Raw genomic sequence first — 16,758 nt, forward strand, 5'->3', positions numbered from 1 at the left:
AGCAGGCGTCTCATAGACACCAATGTAAATTATCGGCAAACGGGTGCCCAGACGGTTATTGGGGCGCCCGTTGCGAGTAGTAGCCGACAGGCTGCTACATAGAATTTAATGGTTGTAGCCAATTGTAAAGGATCGGCTGCTACTAGCAGTAATTTCGGCACTCAAAAATAACTAGGATAAGCCAAGGCAGAACAGCTAATTTGTAAACACAGAATGCTAACCCTATGCCTGCTTTCACGAAAGCAGGAAGTAGACAAACTGCAGATTTACTGCAGGATTTGTATCAGTTCTAACAAAGAAATGTTTTTCATTAAATGTTATTATGTTGTTGTTTATCTTTTAGAGCAGAGAAGAAGTTCTGAGTTCTGCTTTAGAGGGGGGATGTTAATGTTTGGCACTAGGTATGGAATGTTAAAGTGGGGGGAGGGGGGGGGTTAAGGTTAGGATAGGTGGCGTGTAAGCCGATATTTTACTCATATCGGCTTATCCCATCGACCAACTGAAGTGGCGCTGGCACAACACATACTTCAGAAATCCGCTCTGCCGTCCCCCCGCCCCCCTCCACAGAAACAGGATGCATAGGTAGCCTTCAGGCTAGCGATCAGTCTGTACCTCACCCCCGAATAGTTGCCCGAGTGATTGTTTCCTGATCCCTGCTGGGTGAAAATGATTGCATTGTGTGTACTTAGCTGTGAAGTATAGCTGGAGCGTTATCTTTCTTCTATCAGGCCTGCAGTATATATACTGTCAGCAAACACATAATTGCTGCCTCTGCTGAAACCAGCAGACAGGTGTGAAGGCGTCATTTGAATCTGAATAATGCGCTTGGCGGCTAGCAGGTGCGCTCCTCTGATGCTCAGCAAGGGAACCTGTCTGGGCCGTTCCGCGTTTGTTTGACCTGAAGCTATTCTCAGCATGACTCACACTTTCCAGACTCCGGTTTACAAGGATCACGAGAGCGGAGTCATTGCTGGATCTCCCCTCCCCCCCCAGCTATCGCCTGTCTGATCCCGAGTCCATGCGTCGCAGCCATTTCCCCAATCGCAGGGCCCCTTTCCATCGCAGCCTCTTAAAGGGAAGACGTGCGTGTGTGTGTGTGTGGGGGGGGGAACAAACTTTTATTGTCACACAGATTGAAGTTGCTGCCAGTGTAACATAATTGGTGATGTGTTGGAAGACATTAGCAGCAGCTGTAATACAGATCTGCCAGAAATAGGTCAACGCTACAAATAGGTCGGTGCTACTCGTCGTTTTTATCTGAATTAAAGGACAACTGAAGTGAGAGGGATATAAAGGCTGCCATATTTATTTCCTTTTAAGCAATACCAGTTGCCTGGCTGTCCTGCTGATTCTCTTCATCTTCCATTTTTAGAAACAGGAGGATAGACACAATTGTTTATCGCATCAGGTTCTTTTTAACTTAAAGGGTACCAGAGATCTCCGCTCACAAAGATTTTTTACTTACCCGAGGCTTCCTCCAGCCCTATACGCACGGATGCGTCCCTCGCTGTCCTCCCACGGTCCTCCATTTGGCGGCAATCAGACCCGGTATTCGGCTCAGTGACGTCAGCCGGGGTCTTCTGCACATGTGCAGGAGTTTGACGCATGCGCAGAAGACCCAGACTAAAGCCGACTGACCCAGTTACTGGGGATGATTGCCGTTAAAGGAGGACCGCGGGAGGACAGCGAGGGACACATCCGTGCTTATAGGGCTGGAGGAAGCCCCGGGTAAGTGAAAAATCTTTGTGAGCGGAGATCTCTGGTTTTCTTTAAGGTTCTGTGCAGAGGCTAATGGCCTGAGCCGTGTAGGAGCAGCAGATGATGAAGGAGAGCCGTGTCCTTGAGTCGCACGCAGCGCTCTGATTGGACCGTCTCTCCTCCCTTGTGGTGTCCTTGTTCTGCACAGCACAGAGCAAAAGCTAAACCCACAAAGTCCATTTTCTAAAGAGCTCTGCCACATGCAGCTGATGTCACCCTGACAATGAGGTCCCTTGTGCCCCGGCCGCTGGCAGACTTCCCATCCTCGGGCGCGGCCCCGTGACTTGTACAAGAGGAGAGTCACACTGCAGTCTATGCCCTGCGGTCTCAGCCGCCCCACGCCTTCCTAGCCGCAATGTAAATTAATGAAAATCACACTGACACATGACCACCAGCTCACCCTCCCTGACCAGTCCTGGGGGACACGTGACCACCAATCACCCTCTCTCATCAGTCCTGTGGGACACGTGACCACCGGCTCACCCTCTATTACCAGTCCTGGGGGACACGTGACCACCAATCACCCTCTCTCATCAGTCCTGTGGGACATGTGATCACCAGCTCATCCTCTCTGACACAGTCCTGGGGGACATGTGACCACCAGCTCATCCTCTCTGACCAGCCCTGGGGGACATGTGACCACCAGCTCACCCTCTCTGACCAGTCCTGGGTGACATGTGACCACCAGCTCATCCTCTCTGACCAGCCCTGGGGGACATGTGACCACCGGCTCACCCTCTCTGACCAGTCCTGAGGGACATGTGACTACCGGCTCACCCTCTCTGACCAGTCCTGGGGGACATGTGACCACCAGCTCACCCTCTCTGACCAGTCCTAGGGGACATGTGACCACCGGCTCACCCTCTGACCAGTCCTGGGGACATGTGACTACCAGCTCACCCTCCCCGACCAGTCCTGGGGGACATGTGACTACCGGCTCACCCTCTCTGACCAGCCCTGGGGGACATGTGACCACCAGCTCACCCTCTCTGACCAGTCCTGAGGGACATGTGACTACCGGCTCACCCTCTCTGACCAGTCCTGGGGGACATGTGACCACCAGCTCACCCTCTCTCACCAGTCTTGGGGGACATGTGACCACCAGCTCACCCTCTCTGACCAGTCCTAGGGGACATGTGACCACCGGCTCACCCTCTGACCAGTCCTGGGGACATGTGACTACCAGCTCACCCTCCCCGACCAGTCCTGGGGGACATGTGACTACCGGCTCACCCTCTCTGACCAGCCCTGGGGGACATGTGACCACCAGCTCACCCTCTCTGACCAGTCCTGGGGGACATGTGACTACCGGCTCACCCTCCCTGATCAGTCCTGTGGGACATGTGACCACCAGCTCACCCTCCCTGATCAGTCCTGGGGGACATGTGACCACCAGCTCACCCTCTGCACACTCTCTGACCAGTCCTGGGGACATGTGACCGCCAGCTCACCCTCTCTGACCAGTCCTGGGGGACATGTGACCACCAGCTCACCCTCTGCACACTCTCTGACCAGTCCTGGGGACATGTGACCGCCAGCTCACCCTCTCTGACCAGTCCTGGGGACATGTGACCGCCAGCTCACCCTCTATTACCAGTCCTGAGGGACATGTGACCACCAGCTCACCCTCTGCACACTCTCTGACCAGTCCTGGGGGACATGTGACCACCAGCTCACCCTCTGCACACTCTCTGACCAGTCCTGGGGACATGTGACCGCCAGCTCACCCTCTCTGACCAGTCCTGGGGGACATGTGACCACCAGCTCACCCTCTGCACAGTGATTTAGGGATGACCAATGCAGAGGCGCTCCGCCTCTCACCTGTTCACTGGTGTTTTCTCCCGTGTCTTCTCTCCACCACCGAATGCCCCTCCCTGTCTCTTCCAGGGCGCCTGTGTCATGTCTTAAACACTAGCGGCCCCTAGTGGTCACGTAAGGTATGTGCAGCGGTGCCTGTAGTGTTTGGCCTCTAGCCTTTAGTCAGGGGAAACACAGCTCCCAGGAGAGAAGAGACAGGTGAGAGCACCCACACTCTGCAAGACCCAGGAAGGGGGAGGGGCATTGGTTACCCCACAGGAAGTGGACATTTTAAAATCTATTGAAAATCGGCCCAGGAAGGGGGAGGGGCATAGATGACCCAGCAGGCGTGGAGGGATTCCATCAGATAATTATCTGAGAGGGGTCTATCTGTTGGCCACATCAACCCAGTCTTCTTCTAAAACATTGGTACTTAAAGAGGAGCTCCAGTGAAAAATAATTAAAAAAAAGTGCTTCATTTTTACAATAATTATGTATAAATGATTTAGTCAGTGTTTGCCCATTGTAAAATCTTTTAAATCCCTGATTTACATTCTGACATTTATTACATGGTGACATTTTTACTGTTGGCAGGTGATGTAGCTGCTGCATGCTTTTTTGGCAGTTGGAAACAGCTGTAAACAGCTATTTCCCACAATGCAACAGGGTTCACAGACAGGAAACTGCCAAGAGTACGTACTCAAAATTTCTTTGTGGGAGGGGTTTCACCACAATATCAGTCATACAGCGCCCCCTGATGGTCTGTTTGTGAAAAGGAATCGATTTCTCATGCAAAAGGGGCTAGCAGCTACTGATTAAAGGGAAGGTTCAGGGACTTTTTAAAAAAAATCAAAATCCGCATCCACTTACCTGGGGCTTCCTCCAGCCCGTGGCAGGCAGGAGGTGCCCTCGGCGTCGCTCCGCGGGCTGCCGGTGGTCTCCGGTGGCCGACCCGACCTGGCCAGGCCGGCGGCCAGGTCGGGCTCCTTCCGCGTTCCAAAATGCGCCTCACGGCGGCGCGCTGACGTCATCGGACGTCCTCCGGGCTTTACTGCGCAGGCTCAGTAGTTCTGAGCCTGCGCAGTAAAGCCCGGAGGACGTCCGATGAAGTCAGCGCGCCGCCGTGAGGCGCATTTTGGAACGTGGAAGGAGCCCGACCTGGCCGCCGGCCTGGCCAGGTCGGGTCGGCCACCGGCAGCCTGCGGAGCGGCGCCGAGGGCACCTCCTGCCTGCCACGGGCTGGAGGAAGCCCCAGGTAAGTGGATGCGGATTTTTATTTTTTTTAAACAGTCCCTGAACCTTCTCTTTAAGATAAAGTTAAATTCCTGGTCGGAGTTTCTCTTTAAAGTGTACCTGAGATGATGGGGGGGGGGGGATTATACATACCTCGGGCTTCCTCCAGCCCCCTCCAGGCTTATCCCTCCCACCGCTGTGTTCCTCTGCCTTCTGGATCTTCTGCAATTGGCCCCGTAAAGTCCTCCAGTCGGGGTCAGTCGGTGCAGGCGCAGAATGCTCCTGGCGACAATGGAGTGCTTACGACTGGGCCACACATGCGCAGTTGGCCCCCGGAACGGAGGACTTTCTGCACTGGAGGAATTTACAAGGCCAATTGCAGAACATTCAGGAGGTGGAGGAGGACGGTGTGGGAGAGATAAGCCTGGAGGAAGACCCAGGTAAGTATAATCCACCCCCTCCCCCAGCTCAGGTTTACTTTAAAGTGAATGAGGGTTTTACATTGCAAGAACCTCTCAGATTCTTACAGTCAGCTTTACTGAGTTCACAACCGATGAGCAAGTTATCGAGTAACTTTCCATAGACTCCAAGCATCAGTGCCAATTCTGACAGATCCGTAATAAACCAGAAATCATCTGTGCGATGGAAAGCTATGTTAGACATGAGGAGAGTGGATATAAAACCCCCGGAGCGTACAAGCCGGCGCTGTTCCTTGCACACCCTGCAGGTTAAATGAACCTGTTCTACCCAACTCATTAAACATTAGCTTCCCTGGCAGTGATCCTCTGGGGCGGGACATACGGCTGACAACACACCCAGGAGGGCTCATTAGAGGAGAGCGAGGCACACCGTGTGCTGACGAGACCTAGAAGCCAGCCAGGATATCAGTCTAGGGATTTCCAATGACTTGTATAACGGACGTAAACCCAAATACTAAATTCTGCATATACAAAGCAGCAGTCCGCAGTGCTAATTCATGCCCAGATTCTATCTGTAATTCTCCTTATCTGGGCTGCTGATCACATGACTAACACGTTGTCTACCAAGAGGCATGCTGGGAAATTTACCTGAGCAGAGGCTGCAGGAAGCTGCACAGAGTCTCTGCCTCTATAGTTGATGTAGCTGTTTTTTTTTCTTCCAATAAATCTTTATTAAACCAGCTGAACACAAAGAGGAACTCGAGTGAAAATAATGTAATAAAAAAGTGCTTCATTTTTACAATAATTATGTATAAATGATTTAGTCAGTGTTTGCCCATTGTAAAATATTTCCTCTCCTTCATTCTGACATTTATCACATGGGGACATTTTTACTGCTGGCAGGTGATGTCAGTGGAAGGAGATGCTGCTTGCTTTTTTGGCCGTTGGAAACAGCTGCCCGAATTTCCCCGCATGCAATGAGGTTCACAGACAGGAAGCTGCCAGCACCATGGTCCTGACATCACACTGTGGGAGGGGTTTCACCACAATATCAGCCACACAGACCCCCCTGATGATCCGTTTGAGAAAAGGGGGAAAGGGGGTATCAGCCACTGATTGGGATGAAGTTCAATTCTTATCTAATATTTTTCCTCTCACTTCCACAACCCACAAGAGACATATTGCTGTAAACCCCACCCCATGCTCGTAGCGACATCTGAGTCGCGGTCCATCCTTGGTTGCTAAGTGACTGAACCAAACGCCTCTCTGTCCATCGAGGCAGGTTTGTGGTATTTTCAGCAGATTAGGGTCCCTCTCATACTGAGAATTCCCATGAGCTACAGCCTCTACACATCTCCACCGCTGCACCAGATAATCACCACAGCACTAACAGCTATATGGCCGTAATGTTACACGTTACCTCCAGCTTGCTGGTGTCTTCTAGACTGTGGTTTTTGGTCTTCAGGGGGTTGAACAGCATCGTCCGTTGTTCGGAGTCCTCGCTGCTGGGAAGGGCTTGGCTGTCCGGACAACTCATGTCCGGGGCAGATTTCACCTCTGTGGGGTTGGACTTCTGCTCCGGGATGAGCGCCACCCGAAACCTGTTAGTCAGAAGACAGAATTAATTACGCTGGCATGAACCTCTGCAGTATAGTAAAATGACCACAAGATGTCACTGTGTGTAAAATGCAATGATCTCTACGGTATTGTGACTTCCTGTATTCACTCTGTGTGGTCTTCTCTGTTCTAAGTAAGCTGCATTATCTGATGGTGCTGTATGATTTATCACATTAGTAGATGCAGTAGTGAGCAATGTTGCTATTTTTGCAGATGATACAAAATTGTGCAGAATCATCAACTCTCAGGAAGATAGTGTCATATTGCAACAGGATCTGGATAGGATGGCTATATGGGCACATACATGGCAGATGAAATTCAATGTTGACAAATGTAAAGTCATGCATTTTGGTCGTACCAATGGTCTAGCACCATATAAAATAAATGGGATACAGTTGGGAACATCAAACTTGGAGAAGGACTTAGGAGTACTCATCGACAACAAGTTAAATAATCGTACTCAATGCCAAGCCGCTGCAGCTAAAGCGAACAAAATTTTGGGATGCATTAAAAGGGAAATAAAAACTCGAGATGCTAGCATAATATTGCCCCTGTTTAACTCTCTAGTAAGGCCACATTTGGAATATGGAATTCAGTTCTGGGCACCACATTACAAAAAAGATATTGCAGTTTTAGAGCAGGTGCAGAGACGAGCTACAAAATTGATACGTGGGATGGAAGGTCTCGCTTACCAAGAAAGGTTAGATAAACTGGGTTTATTTAGTCTAGAGAAAAGACGCCTTAGAGGAGATCTAATTAACATGTATAAATACATTAGAGGGCAATATAATAGCTTGGCGGATGAGCTTTTTGTCCCTAGGCCTTCTCAAAGGACTAGAGGACATGAGCTGCGCATGGAGGAAAAACGTTTTAGCCATTTATTTAGGAAAGGGTTCTTTACAGTAAGAGTGGTTAAGATGTGGAATGCATTGCCACAGGAAGTCGTTATGGCAAACTCTATACCTGCATTTAAAGGGGGCTTAGATGCTTTCCTTGCGTTGAAAGACATCCATGGCTACAATTACTAGGTTATGCCTAATGATGTTGATCCAGGGATTTTATCTGATTGCCATCTGGAGTCAGGAAGGAATTTTTCCCATTTGGGGCTAATTGGACCATGCCTGGTGGGGTTTTTTTCGCCTTCCTCTGGATCAACAGGGGTATGTGGGGGACGGGCTGGAGTTGTACTTTGTACTGGTTGAACTCGATGGACGTATGTCTTTTTTCAGCCAAAATAACTATGTAACTATGTAACTATGTAACATTTTCTTCAGTAAAGAGTTCTAAGTTGTTATACTGGGTGTCTATCTGCGTCATGTACAGACCACTCTGCTCCATCAAACAGAACTATGTGTGAAGCAACTAAAAATGTCATATTGCTTTCACGTCATTGAGCAGAAAAAGAAGAGTGCTATTTCCACACAAACCCATTGCAAATCTAGAATTCAGATCCACTTTAAGCAGCACAGAGAGCAGTACTGACCTGCCCACGGACAGGATGGTGATCTCCCCGGACCTGGAGTTCTTGAAGGCGGTCCTGGCAGACTTCAGGCTGTGGCTGGACTGGGATGCGGTGGGGATGCTGGGCCACTTCTTCTGGCTGCAGCGGGAGCAGCAGATGTCGGAGCGGGAGGCCAGGCTCTGCACCGTGTGGAGGTGGTGCTGATGTTTGCAGATTTTGGGCATCTGAGGGAGGAGGTGGAATCTGCCGAAACACAGACAGGAAGTGTGATGAGTCACTTTTTATGCTTCTGACAGATCATAGAAATGTAGACACACACGTAAGGGAAGCTGTGCTCATCCTATGGGGGCCCCGGATTCAAATTGGAAAGAAAGTGCTGAGGGGAGTGGTCAATTTACATACAAACAATCATAACCCTCTGCACTCAAAACATGCACAACAAGCTGGAACTGTAGTCATTATAATAAAAAACAGAATGCAAGTTGTATTCATTTCCTCTATTGGAGGATATTCGCTTCCAAAATGGTTTGCATGCCTTTTGTACTTCACCCCTTCCCCTGCGTTGAGGTTCCCTCCAGTTCGAGTTTGCTTGCTTGCTGACTGGTATAGGAAGGGACCCTTTCCAACTGGAGGAACCTCAACGCTGGAGGAAGAGTTTAGTATGGACTGCTCTTATATGCAAACCATTTTGGAAGCAAATATCCGCCATTAGTTCCACCGAACACAACGTGCATTCAAGTTGTTTTTATCATTACCAGAGCTGCAGTTTGTTGTGAGATCATATAAAAGCAGTGAGTCCAGTGACTGCCATTCACGACATTCACCAAACCTTCCTTCATTACAAAAATGCCCAGTCCTTCTCTTATACCCACAGCAAGGCAACAGTACTCCAAACACAGTACACAGAGTTCTGTTGCCAAGGTTGCAAAGAACAGCACTTTAAACTTAGTGTCAGTTCCTGATATTCTTAGCTGCTTACAGATTGAAATGGAGAAATGGAATATATTACAATATGGCAGTGCTGAGTCCCCAATTCAAATCCCAGTTAAAGCACTATCTGCACAGAGTTTGTATGTTCTCGCCGTGTCAGCATGGGTTTCTTCCAGAGACTACAATTTTTTCCCACATTCCAAAAACATGCAGGTAAGTTAATGGTCTTCCCCCTAAATTGGCCCAAGTCTACGATGTATATATGTATGACTATGGTAGAATTAGATTGTGAGCTCCTCTGAGGACAGTCAGTGCTAAATAAATACATAATAATAATATGGTAGGACATTAGACTATGACTATGGTAGGATTAGATTGTGAGCTCCTCTGAGGACAGTCAGTGACATGACTATGTACTCTGTAAAGTGCTGCAGAAGATGTCAGTGCTATATAAATACATACTAATATGGTAGGACATTAGACTATGACTATGGTAGGATTAGATTGTGGATTTTTTTTTATTAAAGTAAATCGAAAAAGATAGCATACACAAAAAATAAATAAGGTTAAAAGGTATGCCATCATAAGGCTGGAAAGGTAACTCCAATGCATACAACATCAAAAAAAAATAAGGTATGCAATAGACACAACAAATCAAAGACAAGTTTCATCTCATGTATATATACAGAAAGGAAACAGAACAACACCTGTACTGCATCATTACATCAAGAAAAACACAATGTACCGTATCAGGGGAGACACCATTCACTACCATCCATACTAAAACGAGACTACCAGACAAAAAAAAGAACAAAAATACATACAACATGAACCACCACCAAAAATGACAAAACAACACCTACACTATGTCATTCGTACTGACAAGACAAAAAAGAAAAGAAAGAAAAAAAATATACAACATATCCCACCCCAAAAAGTGAAAGACAGCACCAACACAACACCATACACACCATACACCATGCACACCTCACACATACCATGGGACTTCTACGCCCAAAAAATACCCAGCAACATGAGACTGAGGATGAACACAAGACAAGATAGAAACTAAAAAAAAATACCCAAAGACAAGACAACGCCTCACCCACACATAAAGAGAAGCACAAAGGGATGCTCCCTGTGTGCCTGCGGCCAATACTTCAAAAAATCAAGAAAAATCAAAATCTAGGGTGAAAAAGAAAGAGACAGTAAGCTGCACCCAGGAGAGACTTCCACCAAGTCAAGGAGGCCTGACATTCTGCCACGCCAGAATCCAAGCCCCTCTCCCCAGCTTCTTCCTCTCCAAGTACCGAATGGTTCCCACCTCACCAAGAATAGTGCTCACCACCACCTGAACGGGCAAGTCTTTCTTTCTAATCGCTAGATCACACCGTGCCAACCATAAGTGTCTCCTAACCACTAGGCTAACTATATACAAAGTGCACAAATCATAACCCTGGCGCTGATTAAACGCTCCATAGGCCCACTCGGCATAACCAAGATGCGCCAGAAACGGGATATTCAGGACCCTCCCTACCTGATTGTACACTTTTACATTAAAGGGACATGACATCAAGAAGTGGTCCATGGTCTCCTCAACAGCACACCCCTGCCGAGGACAACCACGTTCCTCCACATCCCGACACTTCATGAACCCTCTAACGTAAAGCTTGCCCTGGAAGGTAAGCCAGGCAATGTCCCACAATTTGTTCGGAATCCGCGGCGAGTTCAACAAACGCAATCCCTCCTCCAAAATTGTGCCTGGGCAATCCCTCAAGGTCAGTGAGTCAGGGAAGCAGGAGTCCACCACCCATGCCGACAGGGCTTTCCTGTCGACCGATTTGATGTTCTCCACTGTCAATCCCCACTGCAACAGTTTCTTCAAACACGGCAAGACATAGGCCGGGAGGTAGCCATGACGTCTCCTCAGATTTTTCACTGGGCCACCGCTCTTCCATTCCCCAAGGTAAGGTTCACACCAAGTCTGAAAGATCCCTACCCAACCAGGCGGGTTCTCCATTAACATACTACCAATATTGTGCTTAATAAAAATTAAGGAGAAGAAAACAATCGGGTTGAACATACCTAGGCCACCCTCCCGCCTAGTTTTATAGGTAATATTTCTACGCACATGGTTTAGCTTGTTTCCCCATAACATCTGGAAAAACAAGCCATTGATCCTGGTATACAGGGATGCTGGCAAAATCGTGACGTAACTGACATACAACAATATTGGTATCAGGTAAGTCTTGATCAGGTCAATCCTTTCTCTATAGGTCAAACTCCAACCTTTCCAGCGGACCACTTTCCTGTCGACATCTGATAGTTTGCTAACCCAATTTCGCAGGCCATAATCGCCTGGGCCAAATTTGATGCCGAGAATCTTGATTTCATCCTGAGGCACGGGAAAGGATCCGGGAAGTCTAAAGGACTCTCCATCTTTGCCCATCCAGAGAGTTTCACACTTATCCGGATTGATCTTGGAACCAGATGCAAATGAGTACCGGGTGATCTCCTCAGCAACCACCAACGCCTCCTCTGCATCCGAGACCACCACAGTGACATCATCAGCATATGCCACCACCTTCAAAGATGAGCTCCCAGAGATGCCCACCGGAACCCCACCAAGCATGCTGCCCTCTAGCCTTCTCACGAAGGGGTCGATGGCAAACACGTATAGCAGAGAACTCAGTGGACAACCCTGGCGGACAACCGAGCTCACCTCAAAAGGCTGGCCTATCCATCCATTGATCAGCATAAAACTCTCAGCCTCCTTGTATAAAGTTCGCAGCCAATCTACAAACCTCCCCTGCAAACCGTACACAGTAAGTAACCGCCACAGATACTTGTGATTGACCCGATCAAAAGCCTTGGACTGATCCAACGTCAGCAGGTATTTTCCCCAACCCTCAGCCCTGCACCGCTCCAGGACCTCCCGGACAGCTAACAGTGCTGAGAGCGTGCTCCTTCCCACAACAGAGCAGTGCTGATGGCAGGAAAGTACATCTGTCACCTGGGACAACCGCCAGAACAAAATTTTCGCCAGGATCTTCCTGTCGACGTTGAGAAGGCTGATGGGACGCCAGTTCTCAATCATCTCCGGATCACGACCTTTTGACAGCAGGATTACCGCAGATTGCCTCATGGAGGGTGGTAACTGACCCTCAGCAAGGCAATCATTAAAAGCTCCAGCCAATTGAGGGGCCAGAACGGACACGAAAGCCTTGTAAAACCCGGCCGTCAGTCCATCCGGACCCGGGGTCTTTTTAGGCGCAAGGCCACCAATGGCTCTTGCTACTTCATCTGCAGTAATCTCCACTGTTAAATCTATGGCAGAAATATCAATATCTCCCAGACCTGGTGTGGAATCCAAGAAGTCTTCCATCCTTGTCTGGTCAAGTGGCTTCTCCCCAAGCAGATCAGCGTAAAACTCTCTAGCGATGGCTAAGATCTCTGACCTGGACTTTGCCAGCGACCCCGAGCCATCCCTGAGACCGATGACCGTCTTAAGCGCTGAACTTTGTTTAAAACTCTGGTAAGGGTCAGGCGAGTGGTACTTACCATGATCCCTCTCCAGAGCCAAAGAAGCCAGCCGATCGTACTGCTGCTGCCTGAGGTGAAGTTTGACCTCAGAGATCTCCCCCGGATCTCCGCCCTCAGAGACAAGGATAGTCAACCTCTCCCTTAGAGCCTGGTAAGCCAAGTTTCTATCAACACCTCTACGGGTAGCTAGACCCTTGAAAAATCTGACAACACGTTTTTTGACCTCCTCCCACCACTCAGACCTATTGTCAAAGCAGTCCAGGATGGAAACCTGTGCTTGAAAAAACTCCTCAAAGGATTGTCTCACCTCTTCTTCCAGCAACAGGGACGAATTCATTCTCCAGATACCCCGACCCCTGGGAGGAGCATCCGAAGCATTTAAGCCCACTGACAGAATAAGGTGATCCGAGAACTCCACCGCCAACAACTTAGGAGTTGAAGTGATGAGGCTCTCTGAAACAAAAAATCTATCTATCCTGGACCTACTACTACCTCTCTGAAAAGTGAAACCCGTGAGACCTGGGGAGTGACGAACGTGCACATCTACCAGGTCGGACTCATTAACTAATCTAACTAGAAACCTGCTATCTACACCTATCCGGACCTGGGCCCTTGCCCTGTCCATGGCCCTAGTGATGGTGTTAAAATCAAAACCCAGGATCACTGGATAGGCTGAAAAAAGGTATGACCTGATCTGTGTAAGAAGGCGTTTTCTCTCCCCTTTAAACCTGGGGTTGGCATAGATGTTAATAAGCCTGAGGTCCTGCCCCCTCACACAGACGTCTAGGACCAGACACCTCCCCATCTCCACCTCAATAACCCGCCGGCAAGTTACCATGTCGGCCCTAAAAAGGACCGCCACACCACTACCAGGCTCTCCCGCAAGTGACCAAAAACTCGGACCGGACACCCAGTCCCTCTCAGCCAACCAGAGGTCAGCCGCAGAGGTGAGCCTGGTCTCCTGCAGGAAAAAAACATCAGCCTCATGGGCAGCCAAAATCGAAAAAGCCAATTTTCGAGCTCTGGTCATTTTAATACTAGCAACGTTGATCGTTGCCAATATGAGTGGTGGGGGAACCGCCATCAGGGTGATTTAAGGTTTCCCTTTATCCTTCTTTAAACAAAGACAATAAAATAAAGCAAAAGACAACATTTACAAAAAATAAACAACGTAAACACAAATCACAAAGCCTCCCCTACGGAAGCAGGACTCTCCACCACCATCTCCTCCTCCTCAGAGGCAAGAGGAGAGACAGCCAGAACGTCAAACCTGTTAGACAGGCTTATCTCCTTCTCCCTTTGTCTCCTTTGGTGGGCAGCTACTCTGTTTGCTGCCCTTGGATTCTCAGGGAGACCCCTACACAAAGGTTTAACGCCTTTCTTTTTTTTTGTTTTAAAACGTTCCTCTAGGTAGGACTTATCCTCCTGCGAAAGGTGCTCCCTTTTCCAAGGGGCAAGGGCTGCATCTGTGGGGCAAGGGGCCGAAAAGGCATAACCTGCGGGGACAGAACTAGATAGAGCAAACCCACTACCGCTGGCTAAGGCGGAGGGGCAGGTGGAAGGGGGGGGAGGGAGTGGGACAATGACAGGAGGGGCCAGAGAGGGGGTTGGGACAACAGGGCCAGGAGGGGGAAGGGACACTGCAGGAACTGGGAGGGTGGGAGGGTGGAGGGACACTGCAGGAGCTGGGGGGATAGGAGGGGGGAGGGACACTGCAGGAACTGAGGGGCCAGGAACGGGAGGGGGTAGGGTAGGATCACCTGCAGCCGGAGCAGCAGTAGGGGGAGCCTTTTTCTTCCTCCTCGGAGGAGGTATGGGCGCTAAAGGCGGACCCATGGGAGCAGCAGTGAGGGGCCGAAGGCCACCCCCTTCCCTGCTCCTCATAGGTCTGGGTCGCTGCTCCTTGGGAGGAGGGCCACCTCCGCCCTGAGCAGCATCCCGGGCGGGAGCCGATGACTCAGGCCCAGGCTGCCTATCAGAGGCCATGCTGGCTGGAAGAGAGCTGGGGGGAGGGACTACGGAGGACTGGTTCACACTGGACGCAGACACGTTAGGAACTGGGACAGACTCAACACACACATTGGGATCGACCACAGAGACATCCTGGCTCTCTCCCATCCTTGCCAACATGGCGACATTCAGATCCGAGGGCATCGTCGCCCAGGAGATCGGGCACTCCGTATATGGATGGCCAAACTCAAAACAGAAATTACATTTAATCCTTCTGCAGGATGACGCAGAGTGCCCGAACTCCTGGCAGCGACTGCACCTCGGATCTGGGCAGCCGCTGGCCAAATGTCCCCTCTTGCCACACCTGTTGCAGGTCCTGGGTTGGCCCGGGTAGTAGGTGATGATCTTGTCCCGCCCTATGAGGGCGGAACGGGGAATATGGGTGACAACCCCCTCCTTTGTATGGAGCCGGATCGCCACCTCATACTCCCCCCACCAGATCCCGAGCTCGTCCAGGACCTTGTGCGGCGGGGACACTATGTCAGCACAATGTTGGACCCAAGTCATCAGGTCCCGCACCGGAATGCTCTCATTCTGCACTACAATGTGCGCCTTCCTCTCCAGCGTCTGTCTGGACAATGGAATAACCTTAAAACCATGCCATTCACCATTCTCTGAAAACTTTAAACGCTCCTCTAAAAAGGACTCCATACCATGCTGGGAGAGGAAGGACACATCATAATATGACGGAGGATCCCCTGGAGCCAGGATCGCATAGAGGTCTGCCGGCCTTATTCCCAGGTCGAGGAGGTACTTAGTAAACTGCTTTTTAGTCGGGACAGGTAGAAAGATATGATCCCATTTAAGGCGAACGACATTCCTTCGACCTGGGACACCATCCTCCAATCCTGTCTCCAGGGGAGCCAGAACCCTCCTACCAGGAGCAGCACCCCTAACAATCCTCGAATAAGAAGCCGGACGAGCCGATGAGGTGCCCTGGGCCGAGGCCGCCAGGGGAGCCAAAGCTCCAGGATTCTGGGCAGGACCAAGTTCAGGAAAGCCCACTCTAATTACGCTCTCCAGCTCTGGCAGCTCCGGCCCATTCACAGCACCCCCACCAGCCCCCATTACAACACCAGCACTAGTATCAGTGCTTACAACCGTACTAACACCTTTCCTGACAGCGCCAGGATTGGCTGCAGGAGCTGCGACGTCTGTCTGAACGAGGCTGCCCGCAGTGGAGACAGGGGGAGGGGGGGGCCTATACCTGGGGGCATTCGGCCCGAGCCCAAATATGGCCTCCATCCACTCCTGTTTTCCTGAAAAGGAGTATCTGGTAATAGTGTCATTGCGCACAATAAATTTCTTTCCGTCTGCATGGAACTCGAGCTGGAGGCCACACTTGGGGTCGCCCATGCCCACCAGGTGCAGGCCTCCATAATATCCCCCTGGCTCCACCGCCAAAACCACAGCCTCGCCAGAATGCTCGTCAATAACCACGAGCCTGGTCTTTTCTAGTCTGTATGTTAGATCAATTGTTTTGAATTCTGTGACAATGTCACTGATCACCAAAGGGGGCGGTTCTGGGTGCCTCTCTTTTTTTTTCTTTTTCTTACCCCCTCTTTGGTACCCCTCCCTGTCTTCGGATATGAAATCTGAGAGGAGGTTCCTCCCAAAAAGCAGGTCAAGATCTTTGCCCCCTTTTTCTTTCCTTACCGGGGTACCCCCCTTCTCCTTTCGGACCAACAAAATCTCCCCACCCTCACTCTCTTGCACAAATGCAGGGACACCCGCCCCACCCTGGGCACCTTGGGAGGACTCATCGGTTTCCTCTACCTCTGACACAGAGACCCTTCTACTTTCCCCCTCTTTCCTACCAACATCAATATTTAATTTTTTTGACTTGCTTATTTTGTTTTTCCCTTTTTTCTTAATTCTTCTTTTTGACACCTTGTCAGGAAAAGACATTTGCACCTCACCCATCCGTTGTTCAGCGTCCTCTTCCTCTCTCTGGTCCTCAGGAGAACTCGCACCCTCCTCCTCACCAGA

The 16,758-nt window shown here is 50.0% G+C and overlaps 1 protein-coding gene across 2 annotated transcripts in view; it reads right to left on the minus strand.

The window, feature by feature from the left end:
* RELT (RELT TNF receptor) overlaps positions 1-16,758 on the minus strand; it is a 92,206-nt gene that overhangs the window by 3,374 nt on the left and 72,074 nt on the right. For both annotated transcript variants that reach the window (XM_068266606.1, XM_068266607.1), the window contains exons 9-10: positions 8,308-8,529; positions 6,628-6,808 (exon numbers count right to left, since the gene is read on the minus strand). In XM_068266606.1, the coding sequence (XP_068122707.1) occupies positions 6,628-6,808; positions 8,308-8,529 (403 nt within the window). The remainder of the gene's footprint in view (positions 1-6,627; positions 6,809-8,307; positions 8,530-16,758) is intronic.

This window comes from Hyperolius riggenbachi, chromosome 2, assembly GCF_040937935.1.
Source record: "Hyperolius riggenbachi isolate aHypRig1 chromosome 2, aHypRig1.pri, whole genome shotgun sequence".
Lineage (NCBI taxonomy): Eukaryota > Metazoa > Chordata > Amphibia > Anura > Hyperoliidae > Hyperolius > Hyperolius riggenbachi.